General features: G+C 42.2%; 1 protein-coding gene across 3 annotated transcripts in view; it reads left to right on the top strand.

Moving 5' to 3' along the window:
- LOC114793471 (protein kinase C beta type) overlaps nucleotides 1-17756 on the top strand; it is a 91539-nt gene that overhangs the window by 11351 nt on the left and 62432 nt on the right. For 2 of the 3 annotated variants that reach the window (XM_028985258.1, XM_028985257.1), the window contains exon 3: nucleotides 9436-9518. In XM_028985258.1, the coding sequence (XP_028841091.1) occupies nucleotides 9436-9518 (83 nt within the window). Of the gene's footprint in view, nucleotides 1-9207; nucleotides 9296-9435; nucleotides 9519-17756 lie in introns of those variants that run through there. The other variant, XM_028985259.1, reaches the window with a different exon arrangement.

Consider the following 17756-nt stretch of genomic DNA (forward strand, 5'->3'; position numbering starts at 1 on the left):
GTTTTTAAGTCATGTTTTTCCCCAGAATTATGTAAAACATAGCAAATTGAAAGATTCCTGGAATTGAAGTGCTGATAATCTGTCTGCATGTTTGGTCCTGCCACATCATACAGCCCCAGGAGAACTGCTACTGTGCTCATGTGACTACGACTGCAGTAAGAGTTGTGCATTTTATGTACCTCATGCTTTTCAGCCCGAAGACGCACTGGCTCCCAAATGAATATGGGGAGCGTCCAAATTGCATTGCTATCTGACTTCTAGAGTGAGTTTTGGCAGCTGCTTAAGACGTAGGCTTGACAAGCACTGGCAGGGCGGTAGAATTCGATAATTGACTTTAGACTTTCTTTGAGTGGATTTAGACTCAAAGCTGAGGCTTTAGTTTTAAATAATCTGTAACTGATCGCTATCAATGACCAATTTCGGTGATCATTAATCTGCAGTCTGTACTAAAGTAGACGTACTGTCATTTAATGCCTATTTTCATATGTCACTCTTCTTAAATCTGAACATCTACTGACCTTTGCTCAAAAAAAAACCACTTTAAAGCTTGCAGAGCCTAAAAAGTCCTGCAAAATAGTTTTATTATATGCCTTTTGTGTAAGTAGTGGTTGTCCTCACATGTCCCCTGCTCGTGTAGAATAATCGTTTTTCAGTAAGATGGTGGCTCTGTGCGTGTGTGGACGCGTGTTCCCTTGGGGCCACCCTATTGGTTGCTATTGACAGCAGGTTGTTGTGAAATGAATGCGATGGTTCTTGCACATGCTCAGGGTCTCAGTTTCTCATTTCCTGTCTGTCGGGAGCTGTTGTGGGTAACAGTAGTCTAGTCAGGAGCATATTTACCGTGTTGGTTTTTTAATGCTTCACCTCCAGTAATGGCCTTCATGCCCTTTGCCTTTGACGGAAGTCCGGTTTTAACAAGCTAATGCCTTTTTGCCATAATTTGGCACGGCTCCTCTGCTGCCGGTTAGGTGGGGCTCGGTGAGTGAGAAAGCGAGCAGAGAGCAGGCAGCAGAGGTGTAAAAAGGGGGGGCAGATAAAGGTCTTCTCTTGCGTCTCCTCGCTGCGCAGCTGCTGGCTTGGCTGCGCGCTGGGCTGGTTATTAGACGTGGGTTGAGGTTTAAGATGCTTAATCTCTAAGCCGTAAAAAAAAAAAAAAATTCTACACCTTGAAAGAAGCTTCGTAACCAGCCAAACAATGAAGCGTATGCTTGCGCGTTTTAATGAAGGTGGGGAGCTCCGCCCTGTTCTCTCTTTTCCTGGTTCCAGTCGTTTTTTTTCTTTCTTTTTTTTCCCAGGTTTCCTTGCTCTCACCTGTGTTTTCTGTGTGGGTGGAGAGGGAATGGGGTGTGCGGGGGACAGGTACAGCCTGGGGTTGTGATCCCGAGGGGGTGGCAACAGGACCGATGGGAACAGGCTGGATGAGTGGTTCTCTCTCTCTCTCTCTCTCTCTCTCTCATATGCTTCTCCTCTTGCCTCTCCCGTTACAGTAATGACTGCTTCACAGAATGGGCTCAATTTCTAGCTTTTGACCATTTCTAGTGATGGCAGAGGCAGATCGCCCCGTGCCAGGTGTAAATATAGGCATTCTACAGCCTGTCAGTCACTTGGCTTTGCCTGTGGGGAAATGTGAACGTTGAGTGCTCTTCAGTCAATGATTGCAAAACAAGAAAAAGTGATAAAAATGATTAGATTTTTTTTACATTCCTTGCAGGTCAATACAAGCTACGAATCAGACCACTGTCCCTTTAAACTTAAATCATGTTTGGCTCCAGGGCAGTGACCTCTGACCCTTGGATCCATATGGGGGAACCTGCGCTCTTGTTCGCAGCGATTGATTGAGGGAGAGAGGAGGACTTGAGGACAGCGCAGGATGGGAGGCTGACTCACTGACCCCTCTCTACACTCCTCCTCGAGTGAGCCCTGCCCTCCCAGCAGCACCCGGGTATTTTTATTTATTGCGTAGGCACAACGGCTTCACTTGCATAACTCTCTTTACCACAAGCATAAAAGGTGAAATGTTAAAAAAAAAAAAAAGGAGAGAGAGAGAGAGCGCGATAGGAATTATTGACTCTTTTTTTGCATCTCCTTGAAAGTAAGAGTGTGAGACAGCAGTGATCTATGCTTTAGTAGACTGCCGTTCTCTCTGGTCACTTCTCTTCTGGGTGGATTCAAGATGGTCTTACAGCAAAAAATAAATAAATAAACCCCCTAAAAATATTTATTTAGTTATGAAGGTGATGGTCCAATATGTTTCAGGTACGCATCCCATGTGTTGTCGAAGTTTCCAAGGTAGAGGGCATCATACAAGTGATATATTCATTAGGGATACAGTCCCCGATGATGCTGTGCCATGACCTCTTTCTAGGAATGGCGTCTTTGGTCCACAAAAGCAGGATGTTCTTCCTGCCTGCAAACGTCAGTAGCTGAAAGTAACCCTTAAAGCCCTGACTACCTGGTCAACCATATAAGACAAAGAGGGTTTATAGGTAGAAGATAGCAGACAACTCGCTCACAATAGCCCACCAATATTTTTACACAGGACCTAAACCATTGGATAAGGTCACCTGTCTCCAAGTTATATTTCCAACATAGAGGAGAAGAATTTACATTGAACTTGTTTTTGAGAGATAGTGTGAAATTGCGACTTTTTAAACAGTCATGACATTTCTGTCGTTGTGACATTGGGGCAACATGAGTATATATGATTGCCTGTATGCGAAGTGAAGAGGTTTTGTGTTATGGTGACCAGTATGCACAAATGTAAATTATGAATTTTTTTTTTCTTCCACTTTTGTTGCACTTAAACAGAAGCTTATATAAAGATGCAAATTAGCTTTTGAATGCATGAGTTTTTATCTACACAAAGTCCAAGCTATACAAAAAGACATTATCGGTGTTCTGGCATATGAAATTGGGAAAACTGGGCATGTTGGTCTTTGCTGTGGTATTTTCTGTCAGCCCTTTTACAATGGGTGCTTGAGTGCAGCCCACGTTTCCGGTGACCCGGGGCCAACCGGAGCTGTGTGACAACTTACACCGCTGCTCCACTTATGAAAAACTTTTTTCTATTATTATTGCAATTATTCAAGTATCTCATTTCCAATGTTGGCAACCGTATGACACAAGAGTGCTGATGTGCTGATGTTGTCCCATTCCAGTAAAACCAGTAAGGTTTTTGAGCCTTTTGGAGCCTTTTCAGTAGCACAGAATTGTTTGCACCAGCACTACTGCTACAGGAAAAACAGCCTCTTTGGTCTCTGTGACTTTGATTTAGGACATAATTCATATGACCCTTGTCCAGGGTCACTGGTTTAAAGGGTTTATAATTCCACCCATCCCAACATCAGCAGCAGCATTTAATTTGCAAACCAGGCCAATTACATGTATGGGGCTGTGCTGCCTATGCAGTTTTAACAGTCCTGTGTTAAAGAGCTTAGAGTCAATTAGACACAATCATCAAAATGCTGTTTTTAATAAATGGCTTGCAGGGTAAAACCATCTTTTTCACAATTTAAGTGTAAATGGTCACATTCTTAATCTTGTAACTCTTTGCACAATCGGTTAATGGATGAATATTGTTACCTTGAAATGTATATTTATACCATCCAGATATTATCACTCGGTGTAGTTCTTTGTGGATGAAACTGAGAAAAAGAAAGAGGACAGACTGGCTTTCTGTTGGTACTGTGTATATTTAAACCATGGTGCCTGATCAGGTGTTAACAGTCTAAGCTGAATTCTTGCATAACAGCTTCGTCACTCCTATTGAAATCAGCCTTGAGTAATGGCATCTCTGCTGTCTTTACAGTTGCCTGGGTTTCATCACGCCATGACTTTATCGAAAAGCCGAGGCCCTCTCTTTTAAAAAGAAGGAAAGAGATGCGTTCTGCATCTGCAGTGTCCGCTTACTGCTGAATACCCTATGTGTTAAAGGTCCAATGACATACATTTTGCTTTTATATCAGTCTTAGTGGGCCCATAATACTATATCTGATGTCTGTTTCTGAAACGGATGCGCCGTTTCGATGTGTCTGTAGCTTTAGATGCAAATGAGGAGGAGAGAGGCGGGACGAGCAGGAGAGTGGCATATAGAAGTGAGTGGGCATTCGAGGAAATGATGTCATTAACACCATTCACCAACCACAAAGTTTGACGCAGACAGGAAGTTGTCCCCTTATGATTACATATTAGATTCCAGATTAGACCATATGAGCTGCCACTCTCAGAATGGTGGAACAGAATGACCAAAGCACTCTTTACACCTATTGCCATTTCTAGCCACTGCAGGACCATAGACAGGCTAGGGGAACTTAATGTTAATTTCACTTTGTGAGATATTTTTTTCATGATAGGGGACCTTTAAAAAAAAAAAAAAATGATGTGCAGCATAGTAGCATACATTTTGCATTTTAGTTTTTTTGCACCTATCTGAACGTACTGCGCGAAAAGCCACAGGGTTGAGCATTAGCCGGGATGCCACCGTTCCCTACGCCCCATATAGTCAGCGTTCTCGGATTTGTTTCCATGTGCCAGGACTAAATTGGCAGTGACTAGATGCCCAGCATGGGATGGAGATGCCAGGGGCTCCGATGCCAGGCCAGCTCGAGGGCTGCAGTACAGCGTGTGCGGAGTTACGGGTTGAGAGGTGACCCACTCCTCTATCGAGTGGCCTAATGCGCGGTGGGGAAGCAGCCCATCGATCGAGTTCTCAGAGCCCGTCGTTACATAAAACTCCCACGTGACTTTAGGTGCCTGCTGCCTGCCTTTCCTTGAAGCCCCATGCCTAGAATTAATGAGCTCTTGTGCTTTAGATTAGCATAGAGGAACACCCATGTGCCATAGTCTTCTCGATGCGTTGCACAAGAATTAGACAAAACTGGATTTCTGATTTCTCCTGAGGGCCATGATTCAGTTGCCATTGTTCAGGAAAATTGCTTTTAAAAAAGCCTGGTGAGAATCACCCACTCATTTCTTTGTGGGGTGTGTGGCGTAATGCTTTAATAAAAAGAAAATAAATAAAAAAAGCATTCACCCTGTGGTTGAGAAGACACTAGGCACATGAGTACTGGCCTCTGTTGCTACCGGGACATTGGGTTTTGGACAGGGTGCAATTCCAATAAAAAATAAAAAGCAAATATCAATGTTTTTGCTCTGTGCTGCATGGTGGTGCAGTGATGTGGCCTCACACCTCAAGGTTGTGAGTTTGAATCCTGCCAATTATGAGTATACATGCTCTCCCCGTGCTGGTGCGGGTTCGCCCTAGGTTCTCCTGTTTCCTTTTGCCACGAAAGGCATGCTAGGTGTTATTGCTAACTCTGAATTGTCCATAGGTCTGAGTGTGTGCTTGCCTGTAGGTGGGTGGTGCTCTGCCTAACATCCCCGCCCTACGCCCAGTGTTTTAGGCTGCTGTAACACCTACAGGTTTAGTGTCCACTTTGTTTGTCCCCCTCGGAGCGCTTTGTTTTGTCTGGTGTGAACACCGTAATAGTACACAAGTGTGCATCAAAACAACCCCACAGAGACTCATTAAAAGAGGTGATCTCAACTCAATTTGTGAACTCATGACAACGTTGTGTTGCTGTCCTCCTGGTGAGATCTTGTACCGAACCGAAACAGGAAATAATAACATGATTCGAAGACAGTGAATTATGGGCAAATTTCAATGTCGTTTTTGCAGTTTTCTAGCTTGTATCCTGGTCGTTTGTAAAGGTGTTAAAAGGCTTTTTTGAGGGGTTTCCAAAGCCCATAAACTGTCTTCTGGCCCGATGGTGGAATTTGCTATTTCAGTCTTTCTTTCAGTCTCTTCAATCAACTGGACAATCAGTTTAGACATATTTGTTTTGTTCTGCTGTTCCTTGGAATTGCAATGTTTATTTTATGACATATAATTAATTCATCATCATGATACCAGCAGATTTCTCCTGTTGTACTCCCGCCTCTGGTAAGGTAATTAGGGCCATTATCTCAGGGGCATCATGCCAGCTTGCATTTCTAATGAAGTGTCATATAAGGTGACTGAACATTGTCAGTCAAATGTAGCATTTTTCATTTTTAGTAGTAATAGTTCAGATAAAACAGGCATCTATTGTTGCATTGATGTCCCTAGAATGTGTAGAAAATGTTTCCCCCAATGCAGTGTCCTGAGGACATTTAATGCATGAAGAATTGCTTAGTAAAAAAAAAAATATATATATATATTCCCAAGAAACATTGAGTGTAAAAGGTTACAGACTCCTTTCTAGTCTTTTTTCGTCATCATACATCCTGCCGGTTTCAATGGCTAAAAATGCATAAATGAATCCAACGCAAAATGCAACCTAACTGCCTTCATTTTTATAATGAGTGTAGGTGATGTCCGCCCTCATAGCTAGACTTATAATACACACACACACACAAACACACACACACACACACACACACACACACACACACACACACACATATATATCCTAAAAAATTGGCTTGGCGCTTTGGCTGTTTCTTGAGAGCTTCACATGAGGGGAGATAATGGCTGTGACATTCAGAGAAAGGCCGTGGTGCTGCTGCCAGCTGCGCTGAGATCCAGTTTCGGTGTTAAGACATGACATAATGTCTGAATCCTACCACTGCAGTCCTGCAACTGGGTTTGTGTGTACCGTCTTTCCATATGAGCTACTACAATTTGAATTAAAGGGCAAGTGTGTATTTTATATGTTTTATAAATGGGAATGTATAAGTGTAGCTGTTTGAAAATGATTTAAATTCTTGTTCTTGTTAAGTCCTCAAAACACAGGCAAATTTTAATTTCATACAGTGTAGCTGAACACTGATTTCGGAACTGACTAGTTCTACAAATGAGTAATTGGATATATAAGGCAAATCCTTGATCCTATAAGCTTTTCTGGTCAATTTTATTTGATCATACCCTGGTGAAGACTGGTATCTCTTCAACACTGCAGTTGTGATGCATATTTTTGGCAGAGTCATGTGAATCTGCTAGTTATTTGTGATCGTTACACATTATATACATTTTCCCCCAATTGGCAAGGCATATGTTATATCCCAAGTAACGGTAAACATTCAATTGAAGGGTTAGTAAATGACGATGCCTGTGTGTGAGGTGCTTGCAGTAATTATAGGCTTATAGTGAAGATAATTTTTATTTAACATATTGTTCATAATATTGGGGATATATAATATTGTGATTACATATATATTATATAAAATAATGAAATGTTGTCCTTATGTTGTTTCAGAATTAATAAAGTGAAAATTGGATAAACAACAGATTTTATGATCTTTAGCCCTGATTGGCTTCTGCTGTTACATCAATTGTTTTACAAATTCAAAGTTCAAACTGCATAATTAAAATTGAATATACTTCAACCACTTAATACGGCCTAAAGGGGAAAACAGAACACAGTGTTGTACCAATAAGCATTGTCAATATATTGTATAAAAAGAGATGTTTTAGTCAAATTTTATTGGAAATGAGTTGACATATGCGTAAATAACGTATCGATTAGTGAAGTAGTTTATTTTTTTATAATCGATTATAATTGATTGTCATTAAGCAGCTCTAAATTGGTTCTGGTCTGAGTATGTTCGTCTCAGAAAATGGCTCTGGCTGTTTTTATTATTTTGCAGTTAACATTTCGCGTTAATGGTAGTAATAACATTTGAGTGACCCGACCGTCCTTTCGTAATAAGATGTGCATTACGGCCCTTCCTGCGGTTTTCAGGTTTTAAGCGTGTGGGCGTGCGTACCCTTTACCTCGCTGTGCGGGGCCGTGCATGTGCATGGGTTCATCGCGGCTGAGTGCCGTCTACCTGCGCTCACCAGATAGAGGAAGAGTGCGTGGGTGGCGTGGGTGTGCATACGATTTTTTTTTCTCTTCTCCCCCATCTAACATGACTGCCTGGTGTTGATGCTAATAAGCTGTTGTGTTGTCAATGGGTGACACTGTGTGTGTGTGTGTGTGTGTGTGTGTGTGTGTGTGTGTGTTTTTTTTTCTAAGCTACAATGCCTGAATGAGTCACTGGCAGTGGGCTGGTCTCTGTGTGCTCTAGCAGGGCTAGCAGAGCTGTGACTGTGTGGATATTTAATGACCTATTTAATTATGCAGGGCCAGATCAGGCTCGCTCCACAGGGCTGCACCTGCCATGTGAGCTCACCTGCCAGCCTGACCTTCTAAGGCTGGGCAGACGTGGGGAACCTCCACCCTGTCCCATCGTATCGTAGCAGACGTTATGTAAGACCCGTGTCTTGTTCAGAAACCCAGGTGGGCTTCTGTGTAAGGGTCTTTTAGGACTAGTGGGGGAAAAGTCGGCCATCAGGCTCCTTGAGTTTTTGGGGCCGTCGCGCGGCTTGCCGTAACACTCGTGGCTGTTTTGGATCTCGCCGTTTCACCAAAAGGAGCAGTTTTGCGCGGCGCCATATGCCTGGTGTACTGCGAGCTGCTCTCTCCTGTCCAATCAACACCCACTCTCTTCTGCTCGATTCTTCTGTTTCCTGCTCCTTCCCATTTTCATTTTCCATCTCTTTCTCCCTCTCCCTCAACTGTGTACTATCACTGTGCCGCGTGGGTGGCAGTGGGCGCCGAGTCCGTCTCGGCGGAGCCGAGTTCTCCGCTCTGGATGCTCCGCGCTGGCTGTTTGCTTGTGTGGAGATTCTACCTGCGCTGCTCTCTTCTCTGCACAGTTCGGCTGCGGTTCCACCCCCGCCGGGTGGATTTTGCCATGGCGATCTGATTGAGTCCTATCGCCTGGGCCGTAATTGGCAGTAATCTAAATTTGGTCACTTGTTTGGCCACTCGGTGTTGAAAGCCTTCAAACCCCTGTCTGTCATAACGATAAATCATATTTTCATGTGTACACTGTATTTAAATTAGTTCCCCATGTTCTCCAGAGTAGGGAAGTCAGTTCAACATTGACCGTGCAATATATTGGAAACCGAGAATTCGGAACCGTTTCCTGTAGAGCGACGCCGGTTTCACCAAAATACTCAATCGATTTCAAACAATAATGCACCAAAGTGCATAGAATCCTGTTAACACTTAAAAAAAAAAAAAAAACAAAACCTCAAAGCCTAAAGAAAATATCCTGCTCACGTTGAGGAATATAACACATATTGTTCATGAGACTGGAACACCAGTGGTGTCTTGTGGTGTCTTGTGTAACCCGTTTCCTGGAAGCCTGGCGTTGATAGGGCCTTGCCGTCTCGAGGCAGGGATAGATTGACGGATGCGGAGAAGACGGGAGATGGTGCTGAGGACCACCTGTCACTCAGGGCTGTGTGTGAGGGGGCTGAAAGGAAGTAGGTGGTGGAAACTGATTTTACTCACATTCGAGTAAGACGATACCCCCATATAGATTTGAAAAGGATTACAATTTGAATTGTACCCTGTGTGTGTTTTTGCCTTCTGCTCCGTTTAATTTGCTCTTTGTTTTTTGCAGTTTGTTGCTTTGTGGTGCACAAACGCTGCCATGAATTCGTCACCTTCTCCTGCCCCGGCGCCGATAAGGGGCCGGCGTCAGACGTGAGTAAACGACCTCCCGCTACCCCCAGCCCATCCAGCCTCCCTCTATCGCCTGCTCCCGTCTTCCGCTTTGTCAGCCGCGTTCTCTTACCATCCGTCTCTGTCGCCTCCCAACAACGTTCTCCCCGGCTCTCATTTTTCCTCTCATCCCTCAGCCCCCCCCTCTCTTTGTTGCATCACCTTTTCTTTTGTCTTCGCCTCCTTTCTGTTCACTGTGTTCTATTCCGGTTTGCCTTTTGTGTGCGTGTTTGTCAGCAGGAAGAACGGGTAAAGTGGCTATTTTTCCTCCTCCCCGGCCCGGTCCCCCGTAGAAAGTTGTGTGTGTGATGAGAGATTTTTCTATGTCCACTGCCTCCCAGAATCCTCTTTGTGGATCTGCAAGGATTTATTTTTTATTCTTGGAGACCCCACCGACCCTCTTGCCGGTTGTCGATTTATTGAATATCCCATCTGAGGCTTGACGCAGTGTCCCGAGTGTTAAAGGAGGTGCAATTTTTTTTTGAATACGCTGTATAGTTCTTCTCCACTCCTGAGGAGAAGGCAGATTCAGACAGGCTGCCCTTCATCGCGTCTTAATCTAAAATGCCCTTCCAACCCTGCAGCTGTCCCCTGGTGTCTTCCTCTCTCACCGTGGCTCTGCTTGCTTCCTTCAAGTGCTTCCTCTCCGGCCTCTTGGCTCTGAGGGATGTGCCCTCCTTCACTTATTCACTAGTGCCCTTCAGTCCCTCAGAAGCACCCTTAGGGCCCTCTGAGGGGAGCTGTATAGTGCTCCCATTTATAACAGCCATCACTACAGGGGTGTACTCAACACAAACCTGTCTGCGAGTGTCCGAAGTGCCATGTACGTATACTTACCATCTGACTACCTTCCCGTCCCCCTCCTTCGCGGGTTCATTGAAATCAAGCCGTGATCAGTCCAAGTAATCCTCAAATGATGCAAAAGGGAGGGTTCATGTCTAATTCAGTCTCCACGTCTATTTTTTTTTTTTTTTTTTTTTTTTTAATCCCTGGCCTATAAATACTGAGACGTGTCACTGAGGACCCGATATTTTATTATGGGACCAACCTAAAGCAATATCGCCCGTTTTAATGAATCCGCTGCCCTGTGACATTGTCATTACTTTTTCGCTTGTGCAAAAATCAGATGGTTTGTCTCAGTAGATCGGTGTTCAGGAACCACAGGTATAAATAGTCAATGTCAAAGGCAGCCAGACACTGCATTCCAGAAAGTGTTTTCCTTTTTTCTTTTTTCTGCAGAATCTCATTTTACTTCAATTATAGAAGTGGGTTAATTAGGCTTCCACCAGGGGAGCACAGGGCAGCCGTCATCTAATTAAGCCTACATTTGCGCCCGCACAAGAACATGGCCGGGCCCTGCTGTATTAAGGCTCATGTGCGCTGCGTGCAGGTGGAGGTGAAGGTGGGTGAGAAGGCCGTGATTGGCGAATCAAACCACCGGAGGAGAGCCGAGCTCTCTCTCTCTCTCTCTCTCCCCGTGCGTGTGTGTTTCGCCGCGTGGGAGTGTGTGTTCTTTTAACAAGATGCATTAAAGCACTGTTCTCTTCAGAAGTGTTTCGGTAAAGTGCCCTCGCTCACTCTCTTTCACTCACTTGCTGTAATGCTCTCAGGCCTTTCTGTGTTTTGCACTTTTTTTTTTTTTTTTTAGGTGGTAGTTCTGGTGTGTAGAGGAAGGTCTTGCTCACCTCTGGACTTTTGTGAATAAATGGGAATAAAGTTTGTCAAACCAATTTTAAGCTCTTGAACAAATGAATGTATTATCCCGTTCTTCCCCTTTTTCCGAGTTTCCATATGCCCTAAATGGGTAGAGCGGATATAGCTTTTTTCTCTCAAAATTATACCAGAGTTTACTCATTAATAATTAATACATTACAGAGAAACTGACTATTAAGTTGACTATAAGTTGCTGTACCTGATGTACCTCCTGTACCAGGAGGGATGACATTTAAAGAGATGTAATGAGTAGTATTGTTGTGTACTCCTACAGTTTCTAAAGGTAAAATGCGATTTAATCATAAGACTGCAAAACTCTTAAAGCTGCCTCAATATGTCCATAAAATCATCCAAGAAATGAATAAAGAGGAGGAAAATTCAGCTCAACATGGCATGGGCTGAAGCAGGCTGTTCGTAATGGACAACCCACGGATCTGGAGAGTTTTGAAGTGGTTCTGTAAGCAGGACTGGCAACAGTTCTTAATACTGCCTGATGGATAACTGTAAAACATTTGCTGCATTAGCATTATTTTATCTGTAATCCCTATTATGTAATATTAGTAATGGCTGAAACTTTGTGAGATGCATGTTAGAAAAAATTGAGGATGTACTGATTGCAGTTTTCTTGGCAAAGTCCAATATCTGATTGTGAATGACTGATTCCGATTTCCAATACTGATTTTCTTTTGAGAAGAGAAGTTAAAATAAAATTAAAATGTTCTTTAATGCTAAATTGTTGAATGCTACAAATTAAAAATCTAAATAGAGTAAATAATTACATAAATAACTATAAATAATAATAGTACAAGTAGTAAGGACAGATGCCAGAAGTGAAATTCACAAGAAAAGAGGAGCTGCTACATCTGGTGAATTTCTATGAAACGTGGGAGAGATACAGTTTCTGTGCAAGAAAGGTTAAATCGTAGTTTGGCTCATGGGAGTTGAGTAAGCGTGCAAGAGGTTGAATACTATAAGTGTGCAAGAGACACCAAGAGATTGTAACATTGATCAACTGTTGCAAAGCGCAGAAAACCTTCAATCTACATCACTCACACGTAGGCCTGTAACGATAACAAATTTGGCTGGACTATATATTCTCCCAGGAATTATTGCGCTAAACGATAATATGATTTAATGATTATGGCATATTAATGCAAGTACACCCTTTCAACGATCAATGGAAAAATTGAAAAATTGATTTTTAATATCCAAAATACATAAAACAAGGACCTTTTGTAAACAAAAAATGCTAACTCACAACGAAACACTGAATATGAATAAAAGCAGATGCAGCCGATGCAAGCTTACAAACACTACTTATAGGGGCAGTGGTGGCCCAGCAGTTAAGGAAGCGGCCCCATAATCAGAAGGTTGCCAGTTCAAATACCGATCTGCCAAGGTGCCACTGAGGTGCCACTGAGCAAAGCACCGTCCCCACACACTGCTCTCCCGGGGCCTGTCATGGCTGCCCACCACTTTCTCTATTTTAATGTATATTAAATAATTCCCTGTCTTTCCAATTGGAACTTATATTTTAAATGGTGCATAATGTCAAAAGCGCAGCGAGCAATAATAATGGCTGTATTATTTAGCATTTTCATAATATATCGGCTGCAGCAATTGGAAAAACAACGTGTTTGTATGTAGCTTCAAAGACTTTGTACAATTCATTACCGGTCTTTCTATGTCACATTCCGTAGTCGCGGTGATGCTAAGCGCTATATACGCTTAGTCATATTTTAAACCTGTGTCAGACCAAACATGGCAACAAATTGAAATTTACTGCAGTGACCATAGAAAACAATGGGTTTCAGAGCATGGCTCAGCGCATGCCACGTTCGCTCTGAAACTGGTTGTAGCTCTCGGGAGACTTACGTTTGTCTCATTATCTCAGTCTCACTGTCTTTCTTTACATCCAGGATTGAGAAGTGCAAGAGAAAATGAAGAGTGTGATTTTTAGAGCTGGAGCCACTAGAGATGCTAAAGAGCCAAAAGTGTTGGCTTTTCTTGGTGAGCTAAGCCAAAATAGCTGGTTCGCTAAAAACAGCCAATATTCCCATTTGGTAAAGAGACACAAGGAATACAAACAAGCATGAAAATGATCATGGCCTGAAAAAAAAGATAGATCTCATTTTAATTATTGTGCAATTAAATTATTCTTTTTCGGGACAGGCCTACTCAAACGCTTCAGTTTTAACATTTTAACTCATTCTACTGAAAGAGGATTCATTGTGAATATTTTCTCTTCACTATTTTAAACTTTTAAAATTAGCATTTAAAAATGTCTTTGACTGGTGTGTAACATGGTTTCTCTTTATCATTATAAATCTAGTGCCTTAAATGTCTATTTATGTGTTATTGTTAAATGTTTTATTAAAATATTTTAGTATGTCTTTTGTACATTTAAACCTGATTGTACATTATTTCCCACAATTAATCCTCACACTAGATAATCTAAACCTACAGTTTGTCTAAAACCAACAATCAGGAGAGAATAAAACATTATTAGTGTTCTAGTTGGCGTCCTGGTTGGCTCTGTCCACTATTAAATGTTTGCCTAGGGTGTGAATCTTGCACGAGACCTGATTTTATTTATTTATTTATTTTTTTCAATCAATACAGGATGGTGCTGTGCTCTGAAACCCAAAGCAGCCAGCTATGCAGCCAGTTAAATGGTCATTGTCTGTTGCTTGTTTTTTGTAGTGTAGAAATATTATGTAATACCAATAGACCTACGCTTTAGTTTGTAAATTGAAACAATGAGGTATAGTTTTATGTGGTGGGATTGTGAGGATGTTGCACAGTGACTGATTTATCCATGCCTACTTTTTAAGCTGAACCCCATGCCAAGATGGGCATGCCTTCACTTGATGTCTGATTTTCCTGTTTGATCTGAAAGCAGAAGCACAAACTCTGTTGTGTGAAAACCTGTACTGTTGTAATGTAATGTTGTCCCCAAAAAAATTATGCTTAGATTCTACTAATCAAAATTAAGTAATTGCACAATGCGCATATGAAAAAAAATGATATTAAAAGAATAATTAAAAGGTTGTTCTTTCAATCCTTAATAACGGTATTGAGTTTGAAATTTCACTTGTGTACTGAAACCAGCTTTCCTTGATTCCTCATACACTGTTTCAACCGCTCTAGCATGCTAAACTGTGGTTCAAACTTTCTCTTACAGAAAATGCGTATTTCATTGCATATTTTACTTGAATTGTGGCCCAAATTTTTGTGTCTCTGTATGCACGCTCCCCACTGATGTGTGTGTGTTTTGGGACCGGTTGTATGCCTGACTGGCCAGTTGATCACCAATTTGTCGATTTGCCGATTTCAATCCCTTGTCAATTGATTGGTGCATCCCTACTGCTGCGTGTTTAATATCCCAATGTAGTACACTTAATATCCTCACTTGCTGTGTGTTTGACTGCAGTGTTGTCAGTGCGTGACAAATAAATAAAATTGCCTTTCGTCTAAACTAGTTAAACAGACCTACACTGAATTATTGTAATGCTAAACCTCATTTTAACCTGCACCTTTACCGAAACGTGTACACATTTCCCACATACATTGGCCACCTATTAGGCACATCTACTTTATTAAGAACATTTGCTGTTCTAAGTTTAAATCTTGGGATTTTACATGTTCTGGCAGAAACCATCTAGACGGTGAAAGCCCTTTGTTCAGAAAACGGACCATGCAGGAAGCGCAAAGCAGTGACAAAATGACATTTAACACAAGGGCTTCCTATCTACTACACTGCAGGATTTCTTCTTACTCCAGAGTGGTATGTTCCTCATGGCATGACCAGGGCAGCCCTTTTACATGTTCTGACAGAAACCATCTAGACGTGAAAGCCCTTTGTTCAGAAAACGGACCATGCAGGAAGCACAAAGCAGTGCCTAAAGGAAATGTTATTTGGCAGCACATGGAAAATAGTCTCCAAATGTACATTCATTTACAAAGTGCATCTATTTCCTATTGAAGTGGGTGGCATGGGTATTAATAAGTAAATCATTATAATACAATGTGGTGTAAAATAACTGCTGCCGGTAATTTGTGTGGTGGTGTGATAACGCTATTTTGAATTTCTGGCTACTTATCACTGGAGATTATTAAAACAGATACTGTGGTTCTGGTAAAATGTACATTAAACCTTTAATCCTGGTTTGGATTGTCATGCTTATTTTGAAGAGCAGGTGAACATTTTGTTCACATTCATTGTACCACACTGACCACCAGGCAGCAAGCACCAATCATTGCAATAACGAAAAACAAGTCATACCAGTAGCCTGGGATGAAAGCCCAGATGTTATCTTCTGTATTTCACTCCTTATTACTGAACAATATGCTAAAGGTTTTTGTCTTCTGTGTGAAATTGACACTCTTCCGTTCAAGCCTCATCTGCAGCATTGGTGTTTTTGTTGATGCATGGTAAATTTGTTGGACAGTTGAACTGACGTTCCGCATGACGAACAATGGGGGGGGGAGTTTTGATTTAAGTAGGAGGACAGGCCTCCTTCACAAGGGCTGACAGGAAGGTACATAGAGGAGGCGAGAGACAGAAAATGAGTGAAGTTGCTGTATGATAGTCAGGAAAGAATCCACTGCGTCTATACGTTTTACGTGTTTACAGTGAAGGCTTATCGTATATATATCAAGGTATTGAAAATCAACTGAGCAATTCCAATAGGAATTTGTTAATATTGCAGAAAATGTATGTAATGATTACGCTAATCGTTTGTGTTAACAAATGCAGACATATGCACCAAGAATCGAGAAATGTTTTTTAGTGCTTCGTAGCCTAGTGGGTAATGGATTTGCCCACGAACCAGACCGCCACTAAGTCACAGGTTCAAACTCCACTACAAGTGGACTGATTGTAAATCACTTTGGATTAGGGCGTTTTCTAAAAACCACAAATGTGCAATGGCAAAGTAAGCAAAATTTAGCAAGCAAACAAGTTTGCCATTTCAACGAGGAATCAGACTTTACTTAAAGACAAACAAATTATTTTATTAGATTTGTTAACTGGAGTCAAGTAATCATAAACCATGGTGCCTAATGGAAGTATTAAATAATAATAGTTTTCCAATTCACTTGCTGGTGTTACTTACACTAGCATGTACCAGTTTGAAAAGTTTAAGGTCAAAGATGTCCTCGGGGTTTACATAAATAGATTAAACAAGAAAGAACCACACATTGACAGTGATGTATTGACAGGCGCGAGTTTAATCATCTAGAATGTGGAAGTAGCATACATGAGAGCTGTCACTCATCTGGCTCCTGCTCTGTTGAATAAGCCCCATGCTTAGTGCCTGTAGTCTGTCATACAAGCTTATTGTGTACTGTTATATCTCTAGTATAATATTTTTACAAAATGACATTTAACACAAGGGCTTCCTATCTACTACACTGCAGGATTTCTTCTTACTCCAGAGTGGTATGTTCCTCATGGCATGACCAGGGCAGCCCTTTCTCCCCCCCCCCTCGATGTGACCTGGATGGGAGGGGGTCAGGATCAGACGCTATATGCGTAAGCGCCAGAGGCTCAGGCTTCAGAGCTAACGAGTTTGCAGCAGCATCGCTTCACACCGCCCACTCACTCCACTGTACTCCCCTCCACCCTGCTCTATACCTAATCTGTGGTGGCCGCGTCCAACGCACCGACATGGATACGGAACACTGGTGATGTGCTCTAGAAAAAAATGGCTGGTGGACACCAAATTGTGTCACTTTCCAACCTTACTACCATCACGAGTGACCCAGAGGTTCACCCATCTGTCCCTGGAGGGTTAATTCCTTCTGATAATTTCCTCCTTCGTTTCCCCTTTCCCCTGCCTTCATTACCCTGGGCCCCTTTGGGAGTGTCGTGGTTGCGCCCACATCTCCTCCGATAAGTGGGTGGTGATATAAATACCCCTCTTGATCTCACTGGATGCACACGCACTCGGTGCCGTGGTGGTGGGGGGTGGTTATTAATAAGGACAGGCCTGCGTTTGCATAAACACTTGCCTGTTAGTGGACCTTTGTGATTGGTTTGCTCCTCTATGTATGCCCAAAAAGCAGGCTTTGATGACTGTCCAATTTGTGTGTATGTGCGCGCACATAGACACATGAAGGGTGGAAGATATGCATCCAGATTTAAGCCTGTTTGTATTGATGCGTAACTCTTTTGGCTTGTGTGAATACATTAGCCTTGATAGGGTTTTACGGTTATTTAAAGACTCGTTTCAAGGCGTCACGATTGTCATGATGCATGGAGTGGTAGGAGGGCCTTGATGTAGTGAAGCACCAGGGAGACTTGCCTTTCCTGAGACTTTCATCTCCAGCCCAAATGAGAAGGGGTGGACACCCCTACACACACTAAGCTGTTGCTTATTTTGTACTCATTGAGAAAAATCATTATACAATGTATTTTTAACTAAGGTGATACTTAACAAAATAAGCCTGGATCTTTATCCATTTCAGTTTTCCTTTATTTCATTGTGAACAATTTGAGCAGAC

This window comes from Denticeps clupeoides, chromosome 7, assembly GCF_900700375.1.
Source record: "Denticeps clupeoides chromosome 7, fDenClu1.1, whole genome shotgun sequence".
Taxonomy (NCBI): domain Eukaryota; kingdom Metazoa; phylum Chordata; class Actinopteri; order Clupeiformes; family Denticipitidae; genus Denticeps; species Denticeps clupeoides.